This window comes from Rhinatrema bivittatum, chromosome 10, assembly GCF_901001135.1.
Source record: "Rhinatrema bivittatum chromosome 10, aRhiBiv1.1, whole genome shotgun sequence".
Classification (NCBI taxonomy): Eukaryota; Metazoa; Chordata; class Amphibia; order Gymnophiona; family Rhinatrematidae; genus Rhinatrema; species Rhinatrema bivittatum.
The window spans coordinates 126,447,458-126,467,198 of record NC_042624.1 but is presented as its reverse complement, the minus strand read 5'-3'; the positions used below and the strand labels follow the sequence as shown (position 1 = coordinate 126,467,198).

The 19,741-nt window shown below is 52.7% G+C and overlaps 1 protein-coding gene across 4 annotated transcripts in view; it reads right to left on the bottom strand.

Moving 5' to 3' along the window:
- The window catches only part of HYI (hydroxypyruvate isomerase (putative)), a 30,644-nt gene extending 15,583 nt beyond the window's left edge, over positions 1-15,061 (bottom strand). Inside the window, exons 1-3 of one of the 4 annotated variants that reach the window (XM_029618785.1) lie at positions 14,622-14,748; positions 8,947-9,001; positions 5,588-5,702 (exon numbers count right to left, since the gene is read on the bottom strand). In XM_029618785.1, the coding sequence (XP_029474645.1) occupies positions 5,588-5,692 (105 nt within the window). In that variant the 5' untranslated portion in view covers positions 5,693-5,702; positions 8,947-9,001; positions 14,622-14,748. Of the gene's footprint in view, positions 1-5,587; positions 5,779-8,946; positions 9,002-14,621 lie in introns of all 4 variants that reach the window. The other 3 variants (XM_029618784.1, XM_029618783.1, XM_029618786.1) reach the window with 3 other exon arrangements.
- Positions 15,062-19,741: the final 4,680 nt, after the last annotated feature.

Genomic DNA, 19,741 nt, shown 5'->3' with positions numbered 1-19,741 from the left:
CCTGAACATCCAAGTGGTAAAACCTGGAGAAGGTGTGGATGGAGGACCATGTCGCCGCCCGACAGATCTCGGCGGGTGACAGCACCTTTGTTTCCGCCCAGGACACTGCCTGGGCTCTAGTGGAATGGGCCTTGACTTGCAAAGGCGGTGGCTTGCCTGCTTCTACGTAGGCCGCCTTGATGATTCTTTGATCCAGCAGGCTATGGTTGCTCGCGAGGCTGCTTCCCCTTGCTTCTTCCCGCTGTGAAGGACAAACAGATGGTCCGTCTTTCGTACGGATTCTGACCTTTCCAGGTATCAGACTAGGAGAGATGGCGTAGACTGCGAGACTCTTCTGAATTCTTATGCTCATCTGGCGATGGTAGCAAGATGGTTTGGTTGAGATGGAAATGAGACACCACTTTGGGGAGGAACAATGGAACTGTGTGTAACTGGATGGTTCCCGGGGTGAGTCTGAGGAACGGTTCTCGGCAGAACAGTGCTTGTAGCTCGGATATGCGACGGGCCGAACAGACTGCCACCAGGAAGGCTGTCTTCAATGTTAATAGTCGGAGAGACAGGCCGCGAAGAGGTCTGAAGGAGGCTCCTGCTAAGAAATCTAGGACCAGGTTGAGGTTCCAAAGAGGCACCGGCCACTTTATGGGTGGTCGGATCTGCTTGACTCCTTTCAGAAAGCGGGAGACATCCGGGTGAGAGGCTATGCTGCCGCTCTCACTCTTAGTTCCGTAGCATGACAATGCAGCCACCTGTACCTTGATGGAGTGGAGAGACAATCCCTTCTGTAGTCCGTTCTGCAGGAATTCCAAAATCGCAGGAATTTTGACTGAGTGTGGCATGTCGTCGCAGTCCTCGCACCAGGCTTCAAATACTCTCCAAATCCTTATGTATGTAGGGATGTGGAGAACTTGCGTGCTCGGAGTAGGGTGTCAATTACTGCCCCCAAGTATCCGCTCTTCCTCAGGCGAGTCCTCTCAATGGCCAGACCGTAAGAGAGAATAGAGCTGGATCCTCGTGGAGGATTGGTCCCTGTTGGAGCAAGTCTCTGTGTGGAGGTAGCGGCAGGGGGCTCCCTGTCAGCAGTCTTCGCATGTCTGCGTACCACGGTCTTCTTGGTCAGTCCGGGGCCACTAGAAGTACTGGTCCCCTGTGGTGTTCTCTCTTGTGGTTGATTGCGTCCAATAGGAGCCACAGCGGGAAGGTGTATAACAGTCTCCTGTGGCCAGGTCTCTACCAGGGTATTGATTCCCTGGGACTGGGGTTCCCGCCTGCAGCTGAAGAAGCTGGGCACTTGGGCATTGGACCGGTTTGCCAGGAGGTCCATGGTTGGTGTTCCCCAATGGTTTACTATCAATTGGAATGCTGTGGTCGACAGCCTCCATTCTCCTGGGTCTAGACTTTCTCTGCTGAGGTAATCCGCAGCGACGTTGTCTTTCCCTGCGATGTGGACAGCCGAGATCTCTTGAAGGTTCGCTTCCGCCCATGACATTAGGGGGTCTATTTCCAGAGACACCTGTTGGTTTCTGGATCCTCCCTGACAGTTGATGTAGGCCACTGTTGTGCCGTTGTCTGACATTACTCTGACCGATTTGAGTTTGAGTCAGTGACGAAACCGTAGGCAGGCTAGTCTGACTGCCTGGGCTTCTAGGCGATTGATGTTCCATCCCGACTCTTCTTTGTTCCATTGCCCTTGGGCAGTTAGCTCCCGGCAGTGTGCTTCCCCATCCTCGTAGGCTGGCGTCCGTGGTGAGCAGGATTCCAGGTTGGTGAGGATAGTCTCGTTCCCTGGCTCAGATGGCCTTCTTGTAGCCACCATCGTAGTTGGGTCTGAACTTTGTCCGGCTGCTGAAGACGTACGGTGTAGTTCTGGGACAGTGGATTCCATCGCGATAGTAGTGAGCGCTATAGGGGTCTCATGTGAGCTCTTGCCCATGGCACTACTTCCACTGTGGATGCCATGAGGCTGAGGACTTGTAGGTAGTCCCATGCCGTGCAGCGAAGTTCGCTCAACAGGGTTCGCAACAGGGTCATCAGTTTTGATCTCCTTGTCTGTGTCAGGATGACCTTGTCTTGTTTAGTGTCGAACCGGACTCCCAAGTATTCTAGAGATTGGGAGGACTGCAGACAGCTCTTGTTTGTGTTGACCACCCACCCGAGGCTCTCCAGTAGAGTTTTGACTCTGTTGGTCGCCTGGTGGCTTTCCTCTGGGGATTTCGCCCTGATCAGCCAATCGTCTAGATAAGGGTGTACGCGGATTCCTTCCTTCCTCAGTGTTGCTGCCACCACCACTATGATCTTGGTGAACGCCCGGGGTGCTGTGGCTAACCCGAATGGTAGTGCCCGGAACTGGTAGTGATAGTCCAGGATCATGAAGCATAGAAAACGCTGCTGCTCTTGATGGATCGGAATGTGTAGGTAGGCATCCGACAGATCCAGGGATGTAAGGAACTCTCCCCAGTTGTATCGCCCTTATTACCGAGTGTAGGGTTTCCATGCAGAAGCGAGGAATCTTCAGGTGACGGTTGACCGCCTTGAGGTCCAGGATGGACCTGAACGTTCCTTCTTTCTTGGGAACGATAAAATAGATGGAATAATGTCCAGTATTTATTTGTTGTGGAGGCACCGGTGTTATAGCTTCTAAGGCTAGCAATCTGGTCAGTGTAGCTTCCACTGCTATCCTCTTGGAAGGGTTGTGGCAGGGGGATTCCACAAACTTGTCCGGAGGGAGGTGGTGGAAATCCAGGTAATATCCCTCTCGAATGATGGATAGGACCCACTTGTCCAAAGTTACCTCGACCCATTTTTTATAGAATCTGGCAAGTCTGCCCCCTATGGCTTCTTCCTTTGGACGGGTCGGCTGATTTTCATTGTGGGGTGCAGCTGGGGCCTGGACCTCAGCTGGCTCACCTTTTGTTGTGCTTGTTCCGAAAGGACTGGCTCCTGCCTGCGGGGCGAGCCGCTTGATATGTGCTTCTGTATAGGTTGAAGTACTGTGATCCTCTGCCCCTGGAAGTTCGGGGAAAGGGTCGCTGGTTTCTCTTATTCCTGTCCTCCGGTAGCCGCGGTAGTGGGGATTCACCCCATTTGTTGGCTAGTTTCTCTAGTTCGCTTCCGAACAGGAGGGTTTCCTTGAAGGGCATCCTTGTGAGTCTCGTTTTGGAAGATGCGTCAGCTGACCAGCTTCAGAGCCAGAGTTGTCTTCTGGCTGCCACGGTGAATGACACTCCTCTAGCTGCGGTGTGCACCAGATCAGAAGTGGCATCCGTGAGGAATGATACTGCTGGTTCCAGGGCTTCCCCAGGAGTGTTGTTCCTGGTCTGTGATAAGCAGGCCCGTGTCACCACGGCACAGCAGGCCGCGATCTGTAAAGACATAGCGGAGACGTCAAAGGACTGTTTGAGGATGGATTCCAGACATCTGTCTTTAGCATCTTTGGGTGCTGCTCCTCCCTCCACTGGGATAGTAGTGCACTTCGAAACCGCGCAGACCATGGCATCCACTTTCAGACATGCCAGGTGGTCTTTGGCGGCTGGGTCCAGAGGGTACATGGCTGCCAGAGCATGCCCCCCTTTGAATGTAGTCTCCGGGGCATCCCATTCCAGGTCAATTAGCTGCTGGATGGCTTGTAATAGTGGGAAATGACGGGAGGTCTGAGAGTCCCTCTAAGTAGGGGATTCGTCTTAGGTTCCCCCGAGGCACTTGTGCCCGGGACAGCAAGCTCTTTCAAGCTGTGTGTGACCAGGTCTGGAAGCTCGTCCTTGGTGAAGAAGCGCCTCATGGTCGGTGGGGTTCTGTCCCCGGAGGGAGTTCCCCTTCCTCCAGGGGTTCTGATTCCTCATCTGAGTTGTCCGTGTCCCTGAAGGTGGGGCTTCTGGGCGGGGTAATCACTTCCCTGGGCATACAGGGTCCCGGGATGTTGAGGTCCTCTGGTGGAGGTTGTGGCCGTATTATCGGAGGCTCCGGTTGCATGTGGACGAAGGTAAACAGGCCTTTGAAGAATTCCACCCAGGAGATAGATGCTGGGTCTAAATTAAGAGGCGCTGCGTCCCTGGGGAGCCCCGTTTGAGGGAGGGTCCTGCTGGGAGACGCTAGGTCTGGCGTATTGTTTGAGGAGCTAGAACCCGGTACCGGCTGGGGAGGGCCATGGGCTGGATCCCCCAGGGCCTCCTCGCTCTGTATACACAGGGCGGAGGCCTCCTCATGCTGTGCAGAGGCCCTGAGCCTTGAGCTTCTTTTCCGGTGGTGCCATGGCTTTGTGTGCGTAAAATACAGTTATGTGCTCCGGTGCGTCGAAGTTGTGCGCATAGGATTGGTATGCGCTCAGGGAGGTGAGCGTGCTGTTGTGCGCCCAGATCGAAGGTATGCGTCTGGCACAGTAAGCGCGTGGCTGTGCGCTCAGTATTTGGGCGCACAAGGTATTTGTGCACACGGGTCGGCGAACAGATTAAAATGGTGATTGTGACCAGGCGGACAATATGGTGACCACCTCGGAGGGTCTCCACGCGGGAAGACCCTCTGATCTGACCAGGGTCTAGCCCTGCTAGGGCAGATCAACCCAGTGGCACCCTGTGCGATTCCTCGAGCTTCGGAGACTTTTAAATAGATTTCTACCTTACCTTGTCTCGGCGCTTCCCGGTCTCGTTCCAGGCGGTTTCCGGCTGCGGGGGAAGAGGGGAAATACCTTCACCACCTCGCTAGAGGTTGCGCCCGCCGCCTCTCAGCCTCACCCGATGTCGGGGGCTAGGTCCCTGCCGAGGGTCGGCCGCCAGACCGAGGGTCACCTCCGAGGGATCGCGGAAATCACCTCGGGAATTCTCAACTGGGGGAGGGACCCAATGGGTGTCACCGCAGGAGAGCGGGGCTCGTCTGTAGAGGTAAGATTTCTTCTTGTTTTGGGTTTTCTTTGTAAAATTTACTCTAACGCTGTGCGAGCGAGCAGATAGTCCCTAACTGCTATGGAGACGGAAAATACTGAAGAGCTGCACTTCCTGCAGGGGTCTATGTACTAGGGGCTGACGTCAGATTGAAATCTGATCCGTCTCCAACTATCAGGAGTACACTATACCCATTGGTCCTGAGTCCATCTGCTACACGCTAGGAAAACATGTTTTAATACATTGAAGTTGGTAAGGGTCTCCAGGGACATCACCTCAGCCTACACTGCAATGCTAAGCTGCTTTTATGTTCCCTAGTTACATCATGTGTGTCCTCTCACCAGCTTTTCTGCCCACTACTGCTGACGTAGAACACTATACAACCTTCTAGCACGCTACAAAAATAAATCAGACAGGACTCTGAGCACAGACAGCAGACTCCTCTCGGCTATGTCCACCAAGCCTGCTTGGGGTAAGATCTCCAAATGGGTTGATTTTGCACCTATCCTGACAAGAATGAACCTTACTCATAAGTCAGGATATAATGAGTATGATCTTCAATTCACTGCTAAACATTTGCACTGTGCAAACAGTGCCTCCTCCTGGAGCCCACAGGGTGTAACACGCACAGGAAGCAAGTCTAGATGCACCTGGAAATTCTTATTAATCAGGCCAGGGGCTCAGAGAGGCCATGGTGGGGCCTTGCGCCTCTTTACCTGCTGTAAGACAGAAGCAGCAAACTTCAGATTCTCCACAAAAGTCATTTCCATCTCTGCAGCTAGAGATTTCCTGTCCGCTCCTGCAGGGACGCGTCCTGCCATGATGTGTATCCTGTGAGGGGCAGAAGAATCCTGCTGAACGCAGCCATCAGCACAACCTGCTCCAGTGGGGGATATGGGAGTGGGATCTGAACACAAGTAGTGCCATTCTGGGTCAGACCAAAGGTCACTTCAGCCCAACATCCTGTCTCTGACAGTGGCCAGTCTGGGTCGCCTAGAAGTACCCAGCACACCCCCCAATATGAAAGTCTGTTTCATATTACAACCCAAATGCTGGCGCTAGTAATTAAAAAGGAACTAGCACACACTTTACAGTAAACTAGGGGTGGAAGCAGACAGTTGCTTAGGAACACACGGTTTGCACCTCATCCTCCTCACTGTAACATGGCACCCCCTGACCTCCGACCTCATCCTCCTCACTGTAACGTGACACCCCCTGACCTCCGACCTCATCCTCCTCACTGTAACGTGACACCCCCTGATCTCCGACCTCATCCTCACTGTAACGTGGCACCCCCTGATCTCCGACCTCATCCTCCTCACTGTAACATGACACCCCCTGACCTCCGACCTCATCCTCCTCACTGTAACATGGCACCCCCTGATATCCGACCTCCTCCTCCTCACTGTAACATGACACCCCCTGACATCCGACCTCCTCCTCCTCCTCACTGTAACATGACACCCCCTGACCTCCGACCTCATCCTCCTCACTGTAACATGACACCCCCTGACATCTGACCTCATCCTCCTCACTGTAACATGACACCCCCTGATCTCCGACCTCATCCTCCTCTCTGTAACATGACACCCCCTGACCTCCGACCTCAACCTCCTCACTGTAACATGACACCCCCTGATATCTGACCTCCTCACTGTAACATGGCACCCCCTGACCTCCAACCTCATCCTCCTCACTGTAACATGACACCCCCTGATCTCCGACCTCCTCCTCCTCTCTGTAACATGGCACCCCCTGATCTCCGACCTCCTCCTCCTCACTGTAACATGATACCCCCTGACCTCCGACCTCATCCTCCTCACTGTAACGTGACACCCCCTGAGATCCGACCTCATCCTCCTCACTGTAACGTGACACCCCTGATATCTGACCTCATCCTCCTCACTGTAACAGGACACCCCCTGATATCTGACCTCATCCTCCTCACTGTAACAGGACACCCCCTGATCTCCGACCTCATCCTCCTCACTGTAACATGGCACCCCCTGACCTCCGACCTCATCCTCCTCACTGTAACATGGCACCCCCTGATATCTGACCTCATCCTCCTCACTGTAACACGGCACCCCCTGATATCTGACCTCCTCCTCCTCACTGTAACGTGACACCCCCTGATATCTGACCTCCTCCTCCTCACTGTAACGTGACACCCACTGATCTCCGACCCCCCTCCTCCTCCTCACTGTAACGTGACACCCACTGATCTCCGACCCCCTCCTCCTCCTCACTGTAACGTGACACCCACTGATATCTGACCTCCTCCTCCTCCTCACTGTAACATGACACCCCTGATCTCCGACCTCCTCCTCCTCCTCACTAACGTGACACCCCCTGAGATCCGACCTCCTCCTCCTCACTGTAACATGACACCCACTGATATCTGACCTCCTCCTCCTCCTCACTGTAACATGACACCCACTGATATCTGACCTCCTCCTCCTCCTCACTGTAACGTGACACCCACTGATATCTGACCTCCTCCTCCTCCTCACTGTAACATGACACCCCTGATCTCCGACCTCCTCCTCCTCACTGTAACATGACACCCCCTGATATCTGACCTCTTCCTCCTCCTCACTGTAACATGACACCCCCTGACATCTGACCTCCTCCTCCTTGTAACATGACACCCCCTGATATCTGACCTCCTCCTCCTTGTAACATGACACCCCCTGATATCTGACCTCTTCCTCCTCCTCACTGTAACATGACACCCCCTGACATCCGACCTCATCCTCCTCACTGTAACATGACACCCCCCTGACATCCGCCCTCATCCTCACTGTAACACGACACCCCCTGATATCCGACCTCCTCCTCCTCACTGTAACATGACACCCCCTGACATCCGCCCTCATCCTCACTGTAACACGACACCCCCTGATATCCGACCTCCTCCTCCTCACTGTAACATGACACCCCGATATCCGACCTCCTCCTCACTGTAACACGACACCCCCTGATATCTGACCTCCTCCTCCTCACTGTAACACGACACCCCCTGATATCTGACCTCCTCCTCCTCACTGTAACGTGACACCCCCTGATATCTGACCTCCTCCTCCTCACTGTAACGTGACACCCCCTGATATCTGACCTCCTCCTCCTCACTGTAACGTGACACCCACTGATCTCCGACCTCGTCCTCCTCCTCACTGTAACGTGACACCCACTGATCTCCGACCCCCTCCTCCTCCTCACTGTAACGTGACACCCACTGATCTCCGACCCCCTCCTCCTCCTCACTGTAACGTGACACCCACTGATCTCCGACCCCCTCCTCCTCCTCACTGTAACGTGACACCCACTGATCTCCGACCCCCTCCTCCTCCTCACTGTAACGTGACACCCACTGATATCTGACCTCCTCCTCCTCACTGTAACGTGACACCCCCTGATATCTGACCTCCTCCTCCTCACTGTAACGTGACACCCACTGATATCCGACCTCCTCCTCCTCACTGTAACATGACACCCCCTGAGATCCGACCTCCTCCTCCTCACTGTAACGTGACACCCACTGATATCGGACCTCCTCCTCCTCCTCACTGTAACATGACACCCCTGATCTCCGACCTCCTCCTCCTCCTCACTGTAACGTGACACCCACTGATATCTGACCTCCTCCTCCTCCTCACTGTAACATGACACCCCTGATCTCCGACCTCCTCACTGTAACATGACACCCCCTGATATCTGACCTCTTCCTCCTCCTCACTGTAACATGACACCCCCTGACATCTGACCTCTTCCTCCTCCTCACTGTAACATGACACCCCCTGACATCCGACCTCATCCTCCTCACTGTAACATGACACCCCCTGACATCCGCCCTCATCCTCACTGTAACACGACACCCCCTGATATCCGACCTCCTCCTCCTCACTGTAACATGACACCCCGATATCCGACCTCCTCCTCCTCACTGTAACATGGCACCCCCTGACGTCCGACCTCATCCTCCTCACTGTAACATGACACCCCCTGACGTCCGATCTCATCCCCAACTTCTAATCTCATCCTCACTGTAACATAAAGGAAAATTGGTTCTTACTAATTTTCGTTCCTGTAGTACCTTGGATCAGTCCAGACTCCTGGGTTATTCATCCCTGCCAGTAGATGGAGACAGAGAAAGTTTTACTGACACTGCCTCATAAACCCCAGTGCCACCTGCAGTTCCTCAGTATTTCTCTGTCTCCAGCAGATGGCAGAGGCTGTGAAACCTGCAGTTCTGATTTTTCTTTGACTCAGACATGGAATCTGCCCCAGGTACTCCCAGCATCTTCAAAGTCTGGGAAATCAGGGCGGCAGTTCATCTCTATAAGAGAACCGCAATATAGTCCTATAGGGAGGAATTTTCCCATCCTCCAGACAGTCAGGATCTGTCTCATCATCAGAGCCCTCTGGATTCCTGTCGGGAATACCCACAGCTAAACGAGGAATATTTCAGCACTTAAACGTAGTAGCAGAAGCGGGAGAGTCCACCACCTGAGGATCTAACCTGACAGGATTGGATGGCGCTGAGGACTGCAATACTTGAAAAATAATTCTACCCATGCCAAAACCAGGAGGCACTTGTGTGGCGCCCACTGAGCTGCCATCCCCTGCTGAGGAAAAGGTCAAGGGAGTTCCAAGATCAGGCATTCCTCTGGACATGTCCTTAGCCAGGCCATCATCAGGCTTAGTAAAGTCAGAGGAAGATAATTCTCCCTGATCCTCTAAGCAGTGCTGACGCATGTTAGAAGGCACTCCAGGCTGAGATGCCCGGATATGACAGATAGCACAAAGAGAAAGGGGCTTAGGTTTTCTACTCACTGGCGGCATAAGAAAATTGGTTCTTACCTGCTCATTTTTGTTCCTGTAGTACCAACGGATCAGTCCAGACTCCTGAGTTTATTCATCCCTGCCAGCAGACGGAGACAGAGAAAAGCCTCGCTGATACTGCTTGATATAAGCCCTGGTGCCACCTGCAGTAGATCAGTATTAATCTGTACCCAAGCCAAAAAATATTATGCGCCGAAAACTTTATTAAAAATTTGTAAAAAACTTGTAATGTATGAACAAACTAAGAACAGAAGTATGCTGAAAGGATTATAGCTGAGCCGAAGGCTCTCCCCCTCCAACCCGGGGGGGTTCTGGACTGATCCGTTGGTACTACAGGAACGAAATTTAGCAGGCAAGAACCAATTTTCTTTTCCCTGTACGTACCCGACTCCTGGGATGTACCAAAGCTTCCTAGAGAGGGTGGGACCTGGAGAGCCCCGCTCGCAAGACACTTTCACCAAAAGACCAGGAACCCCGAATTTCCCAAATCCAATCGGTAATGCCTCGCAAAAGTATGCAGCGATTTCCAAGTCGCCTCCCTGCAAATCTCCTCTGGAGACACCAACTGGACCTTCGCCCACGAAGCCGCCCGAGTCGAGTGGGCCCGCAAACCCTCAGGAACTTGACGGCCCTTGAGAATATACGCTGACCCAATAGCCTCCTTAAGCCACCTAGCAATAGTTGCTTTGGAGGCATGGGCACCTTTCTTCGATCCGCTCCATAAAACAAAAAGATGATCTAACCGTCTGAAATCATTAGTAACCTTGAGATAATGAAGCAAGGCCCTGCGGACATCCAACAGCTTAAGCTCCCAAGCATGCTGCATAGAATCATCCAACTCTGTAAACGCTGGGAGCTCGACAGTCTGATTAACATGAAAGGCAGAGACCACCTTCGAGACAAAGGAAGGAACTGTACACAACATGACTCCAGAATCAGATATTTGAAGGAACAGGTCCCTGCACGATAAAGCCTGCAATTCAGAAATCCTCCTGGCGGAACAGGTGGCCACCAAGAAAACGACCTTGAGAGTCAAAATCCTTAAGGGTCGCGCTCCGAATTGGCTCAAATGGAGCATCACACAATAATCGCAGAACAAGATTAAGGTTCCAGGGGGGACAGACCTTCCCCACCGGAGGACGCAAATTCTTAACTCCCTGAAGAAACCTCTGTACATCCAGATGAGAAGATAAGGAGTAACCCTCAATCTTCCCTGCTACTTGTACCCTAAGAGAAGTAGCAGGGAAGTGCTACTTGTACCCTAAGAGAATTAAAAGCAAGGCCTTTAGCTAAACCCTCTTGTAGGAAAGACAATATGTGAGATATCGAGGCACGAACCGCCTGTATCCCTCGGTCGGTACACCAGGCCTCAAACACTTTCCAAACCCAACCATATGAGAGGGAGGTAGACTGCCACCTAGCCTGCAAAAGCGTAGTGATCACCGGCTCTGGATATCCTCTTCACCTCAAGCAACGCCTTTCAAAAGCCAAGCCGCTAGACAAAAGCGATCTGCCTGGTCAGAAAATACAGGACCCTGACGGAGAAGATCCGGAAGATGACTGAGGCAAAGTGGACCATCCACAACTAGATTGATGAGATTTATTTATTTAACATTTTTCTATACCGAACTTCATGACAAGCTTCATATCAGGCCGGTTTACATCAAACTTAGGGGTTAACTGAACATAACCATATAACAGGAAGGCCGAAGCGCACTACAGTCAATGCGGCCACTCTGGAGCTACTAGGATCACCTTCCCGGGGTGCTTCTCTATGCGGCGTAACACCTTGCCCACTAGATGCCACGGAAAACATAAAGCAGGATCACCCAAGGCACTACCAGAGCGTTGACCCCCTCGGCCCCATACTCCCTCCTGCAGCTGAAAAACCGAGGAGCTTTCGCACTGAGCCGAGTCACCATCAAATCGATGTGAGGCCAACCCCACGTCTTCCGGATGAGCCGCATTGCGGACTACGCCAATTCCCACTTGCCTGGATTTAAGCTCTGACGACTGAGAAAATCGGCCTGGATGTTGTCGAAGCCTGCGATATGAGACGCAGCTAAGTGAACCAAGTACAGTTCCGCCCAGAAAAACAGCTCTGAGCTTCCAGGGCCATCCCCTGGCTCTTGGTGCTGCCCTGACGTTTGACGTAAGCTACCGTCGTTGCATTGTCTGACAGAACCCTGACCGATTGACCCTGAACAAGAGGGAGGAAGGCTCAAAGTGCCTGCCGCACAGCTCTGGTCTCCACCGATTGATAGGCCACGAGGCTTCTACCGCTGACCAAGTGCCCTGGGCCGACTGCTGCTCGCAGACGGCCCCCAACCCCAATACTGATCTACTGCAGGTGGCACCAGGGCTTATCAGGCAGCGTCAGCGAGGCTTTTCTCTGTCTCCATCTGCTGGCAGGGATGAATAATCCCAGGAGTCTGGACTGATCCGGGTACATTCAGGGAACAGTCCATCAATACATTTAACAGGCGACTGAAGAGGTGCATCGTGCGTCCAGCTGAATTCACGCTGAAACAATTTAGGGGCTCAAAAGTTAGGCGTCCCAAGACCATACACTGCAAAAACTAAGCGCACTGTCACTGGGCACACAGTCTGTTAGAATGTGCGCACAGACAGCTTGCCCAAAAGAAACTGGGCACACAATTCGGAGGACAGCCTGTCGCGCTTACGCAGACCAACATCCTGTAGAGGGCAGCGAACGCACAGAAAAGCGCACGAAAACACCCGCTGCGGCCTACCATGCAGCACACAGAAAAAGCCTAACAGCAAGGCTTAGCCCACCCAGTACCCTTAACCCCCACGGGAGTCGGAACAGCGCACGGAGACTGGAGGAAGTCCTACCAACTCCTCTACTCCGCCTTTTTTTTTAAATTTAAACTTACCTGAGCTCAGCCTTCCCAGCCGAGTACAGAGACTGTCTCCAGCTGCGGGAGGAGATGGCATCTGCCATTGCTGCTGTGCTCAGCTTCCTGAACCCGCTGCCTTTCAGCTGTCCAAGCAGCTAAGCCCATGCCAGCTGAAAAACCAGCTACAGAACCAAGGCACTCATCTGAGAGACCATAGAAATCACCTCAGGAATTCTCAACTGGGGGAGGGGCCATTTGGCATCAATGCAGGCGAGAGGGGCGATTAAATTTTTTTTTTTTTTAAATTTCTCCTATTAAATCTAAAGCAATCCCGAGTAGGGAGATGTACGTCCCCCAACGTCTGGAGACAGAGGATACTGGCAAGCTGATGTCACTGCAGGAGTCTACATACTGTGATTTGCTCCATCTCCATCTGCTGGTAGAGGTGCATAACCCATTGTCTATGTGCTAGGAAACTGCTAATTTTCGTTCCTGGAATAGCACAGATCAGTCCAGAGCCTCGCCCTATTGAAAGACCGATACATCGGGTATGTGTATCATACTGAAAAGTCCTGTCGATATTGTTAACTTTCAGGGGTTTTGATCCCTGCTGTGGACATAAGGCCTCTTCCTTTATTCCCCTGATCATGTAGAGGAGGGAGTTAGGTTAGCTTTTGACTTTGTCTACATCTTGGCTTGGGTACAGATCAGTACTGAGGGACTGCAGGTGGCGCTCTCAGATATGTAGCAGTGCCTGAAAAGTTTTATTCTCTTGCCTCCATCTGCTGGTAGGGAGGCAAAACCCCACTTGTCTGGACTGATCTGGGGTATGAACAAGAACAGTTGTTACTCATATAAAGGAAATGCCTTATCCCCAACTATCTCCCAAATTACACAGTGCCCAGAATAGCTGAGACTTGGGGGCCTGTCTCTCTCCTTTACTCTCCGCCCAGGCATCAGGAGAGTAGGGCTGGTGGAACAGCTTCTCCTGCTGCTGCCAGCACCTCACAACCCTCTCCCCATTCCCTCCCTATTTCAAGGATACATACTATAACGTGTCTTTTTCTTTACCTCACCCAAAACTTATGATAAGTCACACCTGAATCTGGTCTTTAAAAGTCATTGAGAATCTCACTATGGGCCCTAAGTGGCAATGAGTGCAAGTCTCATATCCACAGAAATATCCTCTCTTTTTCTCAACATATTTCTCATTCTCTTTGTTTGTTTTCCCTAATTTTGCAAAGTAAGGGTTCCAAAGATAGAATAAATAGCAAGTGCTCGTTCAAAAGCCCTTCTACTGCAATTTTATTTATTTATTTTATTTAAAAATGTTTATATACCGCCTTACAATTCAAAAAGAATCAAAACTGTTCACAGCAAACATACATAATAAGATAAATAAAAGAAAATTAAAAAAATCATAAAACAATACAAAACTAAAAAGACAGTCATGCCCTGCAAAATTAAACATAAACTAAATTGGGTCTATATTATAGCTCAAAGAAAAATGATTGTAAAAAGAAAGTAAATGAATATTAACTTTGAGAATTTATAAATGGACCGTATGCTTTTAATGATTTTTAAACTGTTGTGTAGATGGAATAAGATGGCATGCAAGGTTTGAAACATGAAATCCCATTCCAGCCTGTCAAATACTTTCTCTGTATGGAGACTGAAAAGCAGAGACGGTGTTTGCTTGTACTCGAGAGAGGCTATGATTTTGCAGACATTAGTTATCGAATAGCGCCCTTTAACAAACCCTTCACCAATCCACCTGGGTATGAGCTTCCCAATCGATTTGCCATAATCTTTGCATCTTTCTGCGGAAGTTCAGTAATGAGATCGGAAGATAGGAGGCCGGGGCGGTTAAATATCGGCCCAGTTTAGGTATTACTGATATAGCTGCCCTGTTTGGTGCTAAAGGGAAATGTGCCAGTTGGATTAATTGCTTATCTGAGGTGCCCTGCACAAGTCAGTATCTCATTCTGGAATGAGATGTCAGAGGTACAGCAGTGCATTCCTAAGGAGAGCTAGAGACTGGTACCTCTTGCAGTCCAATGCTTTTGCGTACTTTACAGCTAGTGCCAGACCCTTCCGAAACTCCTCCTGGCGCCCCGGAACAGCACCTAAACCCATCTCACCCTTCTCCAGGTCACCTGAGAAGAAGTGCACGGAGAGAAACAGAGTTAGCAAGCAAGGGAACGATCTGGGTGCCTGGCCCAGCTCTATGCACTTGCACACAAGCTCTGCACATACAACCAGGCATCACCAGGTAGTGCCAAGTGCAAGGATTAGTGAGGGGGAACCCATCAGTGACAGTAAATAACCTACTCTGACATTTTCTGAAATGCACTGGAGGATATTTCCCCCCCATGCCCTCCTTATCCCAGCTGGAAACCAGACCGACACCATGCCCTCTGCCTCATGGACCGATGCTGTCTGGAACCACAGGGTTTTAGGTACTGACCCAAAGAAAGCACACACACACACCCCCCTCCTCGCACAGCCTGGGACCTGACAAACGCTCCTCTCAAGGATATAAAGGTTTTACATACACATATCTGTATCTAGACATACACGCACAATCTTCCCACACTCATAAAAGTATTCCTCGAGGTAGCCTTTGGGGTCAGTCCCTATTCTGATCCAGCGAGCAGTTAGGCTGACTGCCTTGCTTCTTGTTCCCACTTGGGTCCCTTAGTGCTGATCCTGACAGCCATGTGCTGCTGCTCTGCTCCATTTGCACAGAGAAGCTGGGTAGAAATGCTCCTTACTAGAGTGGACATAACCAGTACTCTGCAAAGCACAAACCACTAACCCACAGCCCCCATCTCTCAAACACCATACCCCTCCCCCATGTGGACACCCCTCCCTCCAAAACACCATAAACTCTTCCCCCACTCCCCAAACCATCAAATACCCACCCTGCACCCCTCCCCAAACACCATAAACCCTTCCCCCACTCCCCAACCAAATACCCACCCTGACACCCCTCCCCCAAATACCATAAACCTTCCCCCACTCCCCAACCATCAAATACCCACCCTGCACCCCTCCCCCAAATACCATAAACTCTTCCCCCACTCCCCAACCATCAAATACCCACCCTGCACCCCCCCCCCCAAATAACATAAACTCTTCCCCCACTCCCCAATCATCTACCCACCCTGCACCTCTCCCCAAATACCATAAACTCTTCCCCCACTCCCCAATCATCAAAAACCCACCCTGCACACCCCTCCCCAAACACCATAAACCCTTCCCCCACTCCCCAACCATCAAATACCCACCCTGCAACCCCTCCCCCAAATACCATAAACTCTTCCCCACTCCCTGCTCCACACCCCCAACTATCATGTACCCACCCTGCACCCCTCCCCCAAATACCATAAACTCTTCCCCACTCCCCAACCATCAAATCCCCACCCTGCACCCCTCCCCCAAATACCATAAACCCTTCCCCCACTCCCCAACCATCAAATACCCACCCTGCAACCCCTCCCCCAAATACCATAAACTCTTCCCCCACTCCCCAACCATCAAATACCCACCTGCACCCCCTCCCCCAAATAACATAAACTCTTCCCCCCACTCCCCAATCATCTACCCACCCTGCACCTCTCCCCAAATACCATAAACTCTTCCCCCACTCCCCAATCATCAAAAACCCACCCTGCACCCCTCCCCAAACACCATAAACCCTTCCCCCACTCCCCAACCATCAAATACCCACCCTGCACCCCTCCCCCAAATACCATAAACTCTTCCCCACTCCCTGCTCCACACCCCCAACTATCATGTACCCCACCCTGCACCCCTCCCCCCAAATACCATAAACTCTTCCCCCACTCCCCAACCATCATCTACCCACCCTGCACCCCTCCCCACAAATACCATTAACTCTTCCCCCACCCCAACCATCATCTACCCCCCCTGCACCCCCCCCCCTAACCCATAAACCATTCCCCCCCCTCCCCAACCATCATATACCCGCCCTGCACCCCTCCCCCCCAAATACCATAAACTCTTCCCCCACTCCCCAACCATCATCTACCCACCCTGCACCCCTCCCCAAATACCATAAACTCTTCCCCCACCCCAACCATCATCTACCCACCCTGCACCCCTCCCCCAAATACCATAAACTCTTCCCCCACTCCCCAACCATCATCTACCCACCCTGCACCCCCCCCCCCAAATACCATAAACTCTTCCCCCACTCCCCAATCATCATCTACCCACCCTGCACCCCTCCCCAAATACCATAAACTCTTCCCCCACCCCAACCATCATCTACCCACCCGGCACCCCTCCCCCAAATACCATAAACTCATTCCCCACTCCCCAACCATCAAATACCCACCCCGCACCCCTCCCCCAAACACCATAAACCCTTCCCCCCACTCCCCAACCATCAAATACCCACCCTGCACCCCCCTCCCCCAAATACCATAAACCCTTCCCCCCCACTCCCCAACCATCAAATACCCACCCTGCACCCCTCCCCCAAATACCATAAACTCTTCCCACTCCCTGCTCCCCACCCCTCCCCCCTCCTATAGCGACCCTGCCCCCCGCGCGTGCGCTGTACCCGGCGGGGTGTGTTGAGCAGCACGAGCCGCACGCGGGCCCTCTCCGCGCTCTCCTGCAGCGCCGCCGCCTCCCAGGCGTAGGGCCAGGCCCGCTTCCACCGCTCGGAAACCCGCAGCTCCCGCCGCCTGCAGCCGCCCCGGGAGGTCCTGCACCTCCCGGAACAACCAGGACACGTTGGCCGAGAAGCGCAGCGGGGGACATTGGGAAGGGAGAGGGGACCGGAAGTACGAGAGAGGGGACAGGAAGTACGAGAGAGGGGACCGGAAGTACGAGGCGGAGAGCGGATTACGGGAGAAGGGGGACAGAAACCGGAAATACGGGAGGGGAGACAGACCGGAAGCACAGGGGTAGGAGGAGGGGCGGGCGGGAAGTACGGAAGCTGAAGGGTAAGCGGCCCGGCCCCCCGTCCTGGAGGAGGAGGAGGAGGAGGAGGAGGGGCGCTGCTTCACTTCTCTCATTTCTTCTTTCTTGTCGGCGGAAAGTGAGCGAGGACCCCGGAAGGGCGATTGCGATGCCAGCCCGCATTGCATCCTGCGGGAAACCTCCGCCGACCGGCAGAGGTTTCCCGCATTGCATCCTGCGGGAAACCTCTGCCGACCGGCAAAGGTTTCCCGCATTGCATCCTGCGGGAAACCTCTGCCGACCGGCAAAGGTTTCCCGCATTGCATCCTGCGGGAAACCTCCGCCGCTGACCGGCAGAGGTTTTCCGCATTGCATCCTGCAGGAAACCTCCGCCGACCGGCAAAGGTTTCCCGCATTGCATCCTGCGGGAAACCTCCGCTGCTGATCGGCAGAGGTTTCCCGCATTGCATCCTGCGGGAAACCTCCGCTGCTGATCGGCAGAGGTTTCCCGCATTGCATCCTGCAGGAAACCTCCGCTGACCGGCAAAGGTTTCCCGCATTGCATCCTGCAGGAAACCTCTGCTGACCGGCAAAGGTTTCCCGCATTGCATCCTGCAGGAAACCTCCGCTGACCGGCAGAGGTTTCCCGCATTGCATCCTGCAGGAAACCTCCGCTGACCGGCAAAGGTTTCCCGCATTGCATCCTGCAGGAAACCTCCGCCGACCGGCAGAGGTTTCCCGCATTGCATCCTGCAGGAAACCTCCGCCGACCGGCAGAGGTTTCCCGCATTGCATCCTACAGGAAACCTCCGCTGACCGGCAAAGGTTTCCTGCATGCTGACCAGCAGAGGTTTCCTGCATTGCATCCTGCAGGAAACCTCCGCTGACCGGCAGAGGTTTCCCGCATTGCATCCTGCAGGAAACCTCCGCTGACCGGCAGAGGTTTCCCGCATTGCATCCTGCAGGAAACCTCCGCTGACCGGCAGAGGTTTCCCGCATTGCATCCTGCAGGAAACCTCCGCTGACCGGCAAAGGTTTTCCCGCATTGCATCCTGCAGGAAACCTCCGCTGACCGGCAGAGGTTTCCCGCATTGCATCCTGCAGGAAACCTCCGCTGACCGGCAGAGGTTTCCCGCATTGCATCCTGCAGGAAACCTCCGCTGACCGGCAAAGGTTTCCTGCATGCTGACCAGCAGAGGTTTCCTGCATTGCATCCTGCAGGAAACCTCCGCCGACCGGCAGAGGTTTCCCGCATTGCATCCTGCAGGAAACCTCCGCTGACCGGCCAGAGGTTTCCCGCATTGCATCCTGCAGGAAACCTCCGCCGACCGGCAGAGGTTTCCCGCATTGCATCCTGCAGGAAACCTCCTGCTGACCGGCAGAGGTTTCCCGCATTGCATCCTGCAGGAAACCTCCACCGCTGACCGGCAGAGGTTTCCCGCATTGCATCCTGCAGGAAACCTCTGCTGACCGGCAAAGGTGCATCAGGAAAGAGGACTGAGACCAAACTCCCTGTACCAAGCCTAACGCTGCCTCCCGTGCAGAGCGAAGTCACAGCTTTGCAAACGTCCCCTACGCCACAGCCTCCACAGGATCATCTTTGATGGGAGGAGGCAAATCAACGCTAGGAAGTCAGTAACACCAGTAAATACACTGGGAAAGCCATTTGAACAAAGTCTGCTTCCGCACACATAAACCCGGCCTGTCATGGGGAAGAATTCGTCCTAGCGAGGCAAATGTGCAATGCAACACATCTTCTGCAGAAGCAGGAGGTGGAGAATGAGAAGAAGGCAGAATACTGGATTGATTGAGATGAAAGGAGGAAACAACTTTAGGAATATACTTCGAGTGAGTTCTCAACATGAGCTCCGGGAAGTTTATTTAATACCTATTAATAATGTCAATGTAAAGCCTGTTGCTAAGTTATTGTTAAATGTAAACCGCGGTGATGTATTTCTTTACGTACTGCGGTATATAAAAACCCTTAAATAATAAATAAATAAATAAATAAATAAGTAAGTAAGTAAGACATGGGTGTAGGGCAGATAGATGACCAGATGACCAGAGCCTGACCTGCCTGGCAGAGGTCACCGCAATGAGAAAGATCAGTTTCCAGATGAGGAATCGCAAATCGGTAGACTCCAGCAGCTCAAAAAGAGCCTTCGTTAACTGTTCAAAGATGAGATTCAGATCCCACTGGGGTGCCAGTAGCAACATTGAAGGGTTGAG